At 39.1% G+C, this 9,128-nt stretch overlaps 1 protein-coding gene across 1 annotated transcript in view; it reads right to left on the bottom strand.

Moving 5' to 3' along the window:
• Positions 1-9,128, bottom strand: part of AKAP13 (A-kinase anchoring protein 13) — a 234,237-nt gene that overhangs the window by 34,429 nt on the left and 190,680 nt on the right. Inside the window, exon 22 of the mRNA XM_018567558.1 lies at positions 4,921-5,092. Coding sequence (XP_018423060.1) covers positions 4,921-5,092 — 172 coding nt within the window. The remainder of the gene's footprint in view (positions 1-4,920; positions 5,093-9,128) is intronic.

Raw genomic sequence — 9,128 nt, 5'->3', positions numbered from 1 at the left:
TTTTCATTTGTTCCGTTGAAATGACATCCCTTTATATTCTGTTCTGTTGCGCTGTAAAAAAGTAGAGCTCTAATTTTTTCATCGCGCTGCAATGGCACAGAACAGAACACAGCAGTGAGAACTGGTCCCATTCACACCTATTCATTTTTTGGAGCTCTTGCGTTAGCATCTGTTAAAAAACAGATTGCAACGCAACAGATCTGGTGTGGATGGTGCCCTACTGCAATGGGTAAGTGCAAGACACTGCTCTTTCCAAGGTTAATAAACTGCAGCAAGTTCAGTCTCCTTAACTTGTTTACCACACTGTGTCTGTCCTCATATCTTGATTTCTACGTTTTTCATTCTATTTTTCAACAGTTAACATTTTAGACCTAATCTGGTGCATATTATAGCACGTATACAAAGCTTTGATAATAAACATCTGAAAAGTAGTAAATGGACATAACACAGCTTATACAATAAAACTGTGATGGAGCTGAACAGCAATGTAGTACTAGTTTACAATATTCAATCTACCATTTATAAAACTGGAGCTCCATGAGTTGAGCATGGCTCTTGGAAACACAGAAAAGTAACAGGGGTCCAATACTTGTACACAAATTACAATCCCATTGTCATGCCTGTGCTTCCTATGCTAGTATTTTTAGTATTGTTACTTATTGTCTTCGGTTTAAGGCTGTCTTTATTGTTATAATTTAGTAATAATAAGTATTGTCATGGACAACATACATAAGAATTGCACTTTTCTAGCAGTTATTACAGCCTGTTAAACAACTACAGATAGCTCAGTAGTGCATCAGACACCATCATGCCTCCTAAGTGACTATTAGCTGGCTAATTATGAGTATTTCCCTTAGGGTTTGTTTGACATATAAACACGAGCCATGCCAGCCTGTGAAGGATACACTTTTGTATTTTTAAGGCAACACCCTGAACTTGAGTCACTGAATGTACAGTAGCAACATATGACACAGTAATTAGACTAGTACACAATGTATCTGAAAGTACCACAAAGCACTTCAAGTACAGGCACCGCTAGTGACAGCGAATTAAATCATTCTGTAAGGAAGAACAAACTAACAATTTAGTTTTGAAACAATACCCTCATGCTTTCTTTCCTAAAACTGTTAGCAAGACTGATTTTAGATACCTTCATGGACAAGCCCCACTGCTGTGTGGTTTAGAGTCCTGTCATCTGCCTTCCTGAGGCACAATAATCTAATACAACAGCTTGGACCAGAGCATGAACATATGGCATATAATGGGGATATGGGATAATATACTGTATATGGAAAAGGCCTTAACATCCAAGAACAAAAAATGGGGCCAATATGTAGACCGGCATAAAAGGGAATGCTTCGATCAAAAAGGACAGAAAAATGGGCAGTGTCCATTATACACATTTTAAAAACACAATTTAGAAAACCATTTTTAAGTTCTGGGTGTCTTTAAGACACTTTCAGACTTGCATCAGGTTATGGTAAGACTAAGACATGGCTATGTTGTAACACAGGTCTTCTAGCTAAACAGTTCCTTTCTAAGCCTCCCCCTCAGATCTGACTCATGATATACATTGTGTACACAAACCAAGCAACTACATCATTTCCAGCTATGATTTGATAGTAAGTGCAATTAATTCTGAACAGACTGAAATCAACCCCATGGTAAAGTTCTCACTAATATTTCTGTCTACCAACCTGTATGACTGCAGTTTGCTGGGACAAATGCAAGCCGATCCATAACAATCTGCTTTCTATTCTCCGAGATTAAAGTGACACTAAAAACTCAGGAGTTAAATATTAAAAATGCATTCAAGTACCTTAACTATTTACAAAAATGTAGCTTATTTTTATATCACTCGGCTGTAGATCCTCAAATAAACTATGAATTGGTGCTGACACTGTCCTTCCTTCTGGAGGGTGGCTTCTTTTGTTACCCATGGTCCCTGTGTATGTTGTAAAGTAGCCACCGCTCCAAGCAGACTCCCATGATTGACTATCATCTCAATTCGTAAAATAAACATGAGATTGTAGTCTATCACAGGAGCGAGCTTGGAGTGGTGGTTACTTTACAACACACACAGGGACCATGGGGAACAAAACTCTGCTAAGAACTTAACAGTTCATCAAAATTATGCCAAGACTAATGAAGTGCTAGCATAGTAAGAGATATTTAGTCTACAGAGAAGATATGTTGCTTTGGTATGCAGCATGTAACAGCTAAAAAAAAATATATATATATATTGCTGCTCTTTTGTGCACCACATTATAGAACAAGTTTGCCCTCCAAGCCTTTAGGCATTTTAGCACTCCCAAGAAGTAAATCCCAAGAACAGTCAAAGCTAAATAATACATCTGCAGAAGACATGACTCTGGTTCTTCCTACCTTTGAATTCTGCCATTCCTTTACTGCATGTTTCTACTTTGAAGCCTCCCATATACACTGCCTTATTTTCTAGATGAATATGAACTTGTTTCCTCAGAAAAATGCCTTCTGTGCTCCGTCATCATACAGAAATGCCTTTTGTGCTCCACTGATAAACAACTTCCTCTCACACAAAGCTCCTCTTGAACACCTAACACACAGCACCTGCTAGTAAGGTATTAAACAGTGTCTTTTACTGCTAGTTTAAAAAGTGTGAAACCTTATCAGTCTTCAAGAAACACAACCAGATCCAAGTCTAAGTTCAGATTGTAATCATTAAACTGAAAGCTATTGCAAAAAGGATAACACAAACACGCTAAAAAGAACACCATCCTCTTAAACCAATTAATTGTTTAGTTGGACATTCTTATAAGGTCTTTACCAGATTATAAGACTATTTCATCACTTACTCGTTGTGTAGACATGAAGAAGCTGCATTGGTAGTGTAGATCACTGCCACCGTCCCTGGAGCTAAGTGCAGTATGGCAGGTGCTATTTAGACTTCCAGTGCCAACTACTTGTACTGTATGTACACACTACATAAATGCTTAAGGAAGGAGGAGCACCAGGTGAAGTGATATGTATACACAGAATGGAATGCAGATGATTCCACAGAAAGCAGCCCAGGGATTTCCTAGCGCCACACTACAGAACCTCATCATTCAAGTGAAGTGGGGGGGGGGCTTTCAACATCAAATCCAGAATTAGAAACATTTTGCAATGCTCTCTGACTAATTAACCGTATAATAAACAATTTCTAAAGCAGGATGCCTATTTTATACAAACAGGAAGTTAGGAGCATCCTTTTCTAAAAACACTTATCCACAAGTAGTTCCAGATACTTCTGAATTACAAAGAAGCACTGACATTAAGTGTATTTAAACGCAAGAACAAAAATATAACATATTGCAGTTCATCAGTAGAGATGAGGCTGGGCTTGGTTGGAATTCAGATCACCTGAGATCGGCCATGCTCACTCAAAGCTCTGATCACCACAACACTCCCTCCTCTTGACACAATCTGTGGCAGCATTTTCAGTGAGGGCATTCCCTGTCCCTTTGTGAGGTATAACTGCAGGGCAGTTACTGAACCTCCTTGCCACTGATTGGGTTGGGAGGAGAGGGTAGCAGTCATTGTTTTAAACGGGCTTGGGCGAACTCAAATGAACAGAGTTTGCAACAAGCACAGTCTCATCACTACTCACCAGTCCTGAAGCTGGCCATAAACTATACGAATTTCAGCCAGTTCTTGATAAACCAGTGTTCTGTCAAAACAGCCAACACGTCGAGATCTCCAACTGTGTCACTTCTGTTGATTGGCCAGCAGGAGATTTCAACAAGTTAGCGGTAGTGCGCATGCGTGTGCACTTGGCTGCATAATAAAAAGCCAATGAGCTGCCAGCTCTGTTTGGGTATCCTGACAGCCACCGGGTTGAACAAAGAAAATATTACAGTGTATGGCCAGTTTTAGATGTGATGACTGCAATAGTTGTCTTTTCAGGCTTTCCTATCCTTTATTTTTACCTGGTGATCCTGCCAGTAACACACTTCCTGTCCTAACATGAAAACACTTGTTTGCTGTACTGTATCTATATTTGGGCAGTGTTGTTTTCCTAGGACAGAACGTGTTGGGACCTAAAGAACAGCTAGGTAAGCTAACTGGCTTTTAAACAGACCTTAGTGGGTATTTGACATTAGAAGAAACAATTCATAAAAAAGTGGCAGAGTCAAAGTTTGCTGAAACCCAATATCTCAACATAACATAACATATACATTTTATAGAGAAGCCAAGTGCTTCCTTTGCAACTGTGTGACAGGTGCTACCATTTTATAAGTCAAACGAGAAATAGTAATTTAGCAGTAGGCCTAAAAAATAACCAGAACATCCCCTGTATCCAACATTCAATATCGCTGTCATTCCACTCCCCACAGGAATTCTGTAACCTAAAAGAATTTAGATATTACCAACACCCAACAAATTATTCAGGACTAAAAATACACCTGGAGTACACGATTGCATAACCCCAGTCATACCTTACATCTTACAATATGTACAGACAGTCAATTTATCTTTTGTCTGAATCACTACCACGAACATAACATTGTATCATACATATTGTTGTCATGCAGCTTGAAGATGTCAGCTATAATATATCGTCTACAGAGAACTCTGACACTGTCCATCATACAGTACTTTGTGTTTAGCCGTTTCCCTGCAAATTACAGTCTCCGCACATGAGGAGCAGAGAATCCTGCCAATGCCATCTTATATTATCACTGCTTATTACAAAAAGCACAGAGCACACAGTGCAGTGTATCCAGATGAGAGATTTAAAAGGAGATATAAAAAAGTGTGAGTTTTTTTCCACTTTTATAAAGCAGAAATGCAAACGAGTACATTAAGCAATCACTTCCTTTAAGCGAAACAATAACCAAGCTATAGACTAACTCATTAAGAGGCCATACAGTATAGATGCATAGACTCAGGAGCACTTACTTGTACAAATATAACCATCCTTATTGAAGCTTTTCGTACAGTGGTTGCAACTAAACGGACCAACGACAGGTGTAGAGCTGAACACGTGCCCATTGATTGTCTTCTTATCTTTGTCTTTTTCTTTGGGTTCCTTTTCTTTTTCTTTTGTCTTATCTTTGTCTCTCTCTTTTTCCTAAAAATAAAAAATGATTTTCTTAGAGATTTATCACAATGCTGGTGAGGAAACACTACAAATAATGAAGCTTAAAGGGGGTTTGATCTTTTCTGTTTAATTATAAAATATCTTGCAAATAACTCATTGTCTATGTGGCATGCAGGAGTGTGGTAAAACTGTTCCTGCAAACATTAAAGAACCAGGTATAAAAAATGTAAAATATACAGAATCAGCAGTCACTAGCAAAATGGATAATGTGATATTTTCATCATTTGTTCTGGGAAGGAAATCAATGTGTGAATGAAAAAATGAGCATTCCATTTGCCTGGCTCGGACAAGCAATTTGCAAGGGCTAAGGATTTCTTCTAAACAGGTGAACTGAGTTTTTCTGCACACCAATGCACACGTATGGTCTGAACAGGACACATAGAAAACAATTGCTTTACATGTGCGGTAATGTGCAGAAAAACAGTTCAATGGACATGGTGTGAACAAGACTTAAGAGTAGGGTACGGTTAATGGGGAAAAGTGAGGGATCATCTAAAAAGCAGATATGCCTGAAATGGGCATTGCTGAGGATGCAATGAACTATATATAAGGTGGCAATTTTAGTGGCCAAACTATTGGTATTTCTATCCACCCAGTCTCCACATTTACACAGCTCTACCACACAGTACAGTCAAGTGTATGACACGCGTTGCAATAAGGATATCCACTGGCGTCCTTTCCACAATCCCCGCTTCCCCCCCTAAAAAAAAAAAAAACTTTTGAAAAAAAAAGCTTACAAAAAACACAACTTGTCAAACAAGACAAAGTAGATCATCATGCACATACAGCTCAGAGACTTGTATGGTTTATTCATGAATACAGTTCTGCATTAATGTGCGTCTTCTATTTCTGCCTATATTTCAGTTTTAATGTTTTCACAAGGTAAACATGTCTGCTTTAAATAAAACTGGCAATATGGTCGCTCAGTCATCTAGTCAGTTTAATACACAGGGAATAGAAACAAAAAGAAAGCTGTGATCTGGAATAACAAACATTCAACTGTCGAAGACATTTCAAAATGTGGATGTTAGCCCATATACAACTATAATGTAGAGGTTCTGAAATTCTGATAACAAAATAGTGTTTGGGACTGACGGGGCTGTGCTCCAAATGTTCCTAATATTTCTATACAGCTGAACAGTAGACATAGGTTACCATTAAAGCTCTATGCAAAGTTTTAAAAGTCATCTTAAAACAAAGTAAATGAAAATAATGAACCCAAGACAAATTTTTGGTTATGACCTTACCTGACCACGTCTGGATCCTACATGCTTTATTGTAATCAGCGGCACTTCAATAAATTTACCCCACGGCATTCTGCTCTTGAGAATACCAATACAAATGACAGAAAGTGGGCACTATAGGTGTGCCGACATGACAGGCAGCTGAAGCTTAATACTGTTCATGTGGAAGAGGCGAGACAATAAAGTCAAGGGCGGAAGTCAAGAAAAAGTTTACTTCTGCTTTTACTCAAACCACAACTGTGCTCATTTTTTGAGGTTTACACAATTAAAAGGCTTTATCAAGCAACAGCAGTAGACAGTGTTAACAGGTGATCAACCCAAAATATGGACCTTTAAAAATGGTGGCTGGCTGATGGAAAGATAAACACAATCAAACAATGCATCAGACTTTCCAGGGATTTACCATGATGACCCCCCCAAAGGGATGATCCTGCCTATCTAAAGGGAAAGGATAATTAATATAAAAATGCCTGCTCTACCATACCACTTCAGCGTATCCTAAAGACCAAATACCAAACCCAAACAATGCATTTTAAAGCGGGCTGAAACTGCCTTACGCATAGCCTGCACAATGTGTATGGAGACTGCTCTACCTTGCTTATGGAGCCAGAGTTATGGCTAATAATCTCAACCATGCTTGGTACTTGCTGACATTTTCTAACTATTTCTTTCAATTTCAGTTGTAGGATGGCAGGAGAAGAGATGTTCTGATTCACCTAACAGGCAAGTTTGTATTATTACTTGGCTCAGAGCAAAACACAACCCTCAACTTCCTGTCCTATGAAGCAGGCAGAACTGAGTAATTGTGGTTGGTCATTGCTTTTAAAGTCTCTACTGCCTACTTCATAAGATAGCTGGGATCATCCCTTGGGTTAACCGTGTCATTAGGAATACAAATAGGAAAATAAACGGAACTAGAAAATATGAGTCATTTCATAGATGTAGCCTGAATGTTCCTTGGAGGGTTAAAAGGAAACTGCAGTCTTTTTATAGATTTTTGGATATATATACAAAAATATGTTCCATCTTAAAGTGGTACTAAACACTTTAATTTAATTCACTGCTAGCAAGTATTGTAACATGTCATAATACATGTAAATGCCCGAGTGTGGCCAAACTCTTACAAAACCACCCATTCTTCGTGACTCACAACTGGGTGCAGAGCTTCTCGGTAGTGGAGGGCGCACACGGAAGACAAAGTTAGGACAGAGCGGCATGGGCAGTGGAGGGCACAGGAGGAGGAGGAAGAGTAGCTTGCCACTCTAGGCAATGTGAAGCTGTGTATGGAAGCCTGGAGAACGCACACAATGGTGACTCCTTTGCACACTCAGAAGAAAGAGTCAACAAAGCAGCAGAGCCGGCGTTCTCACCGCCCAACACGTAGTTTTGTGCACCGAGGCACATTGCATTAGGCAGCCTATTAATTTTGAAGAAGTTGTCAACGGACCTCAATGTACAGGAAAAAAAAAGGAAATGAGGGAAAACCTCTCCATTACAGACAGCTTTGAAAACCCAATAGTGGTCTTAACCCTTCCCCCACTCTATACAAAACTAAAATTATAACATTCCCTTAAAGTGACACTAAACTCAGGAATTAACTCAAACATGTATTAATGTACCTTAACTATTAACAAAAATGTGAGTCACTCGGCTGTAGATCTTCAAATCAACTCTGAATTTTGTTCCCCATGGTCCCTGTGTGCGTTGTAAAGTAGCCACCGCCCCAAGCTCCCTCCTCTGATGGACTACAATCTCATGTTTAGTTTACTTATTTGTATTGAGATTGTAGTCCATCACAGGAGAGAGCTTGGAGCGGTGACTACTTTACAACACACACAGGGACCATGGGGAACAAAAGTAGCCACCCTCCAGAAGGAAGGACGGTGTAACACCAATTCAGAGATGATTTGAAGATCTACAGCCGAGTGACTCACAAATAAGATACATTTTTGTTAATAGTTAAGGTACATTAATACGCAAAACGGAAAAAATGCACTGCACTGCAGCTAACATTCTGACAGCCCCACTCCAGCAAAAAAAAAATATATATATTTTTTTAACTAGAATGCTTAAAAAACGCGCCCAAAAACATAGCACGGCGTCTGCTGATCCGCACCTGATCCGGACTTGAAACTCATGTGAACAGGCCCCTAATCAGAAAATAGAATTATACTCGCTAACATACAAATGTACACTAGAGGGAGCACTGCAAATCTGTACATGAAATACAAAGATTCAATTAAGAGAATAGCAACCAAGTACAAATGTGGAAGATAATGTAAAGGCCATTATTATGTAAACATGAAGCACAAATGTGCACTTACTGAAAACACTAAAGTATAGTTTAGTCTAAATGACTATTGGAGTGAGGGCTATGTAATGTATATCTATCTTGCATTTACAGGTCTTTGCATTCTGAAAGCTAAACAGAGCAAATCACATCTGACATGGCACAGCATGCTCATAGACAAAAGCAAAGCCTCCCGAAGCTCATCTGTCAAACTTCCTGTCATTGTGGATTAACAAGGCTAAAGGAAAAAACAAACCTTCAGGCACTTTTCCCTTATTCCAGTTGTTTAAAGGAAGCCTAAACATCCTTAATCTTTCAGTCCCTGTATAAGTATCCTTTTTTTCCACTTCACCTGTGATTCTGTGAAGAGGCCTGGAAATCGTGTACACCTGTGCCAATTTCCTTTTATTCTGCACATGGGATCATTTAACACTATGTGACCAAGGACAATATGTGCAACAACAGCGTGCAA

Source organism: Nanorana parkeri, unplaced genomic scaffold, assembly GCF_000935625.1.
Source record: "Nanorana parkeri isolate BGI_ZX_2015 unplaced genomic scaffold, ASM93562v1 scaffold1062, whole genome shotgun sequence".
Classification (NCBI taxonomy): domain Eukaryota; kingdom Metazoa; phylum Chordata; class Amphibia; order Anura; family Dicroglossidae; genus Nanorana; species Nanorana parkeri.
Note: the sequence above shows the minus strand (reverse complement) of the source record. Positions and strands in the feature narration are given on the sequence as shown.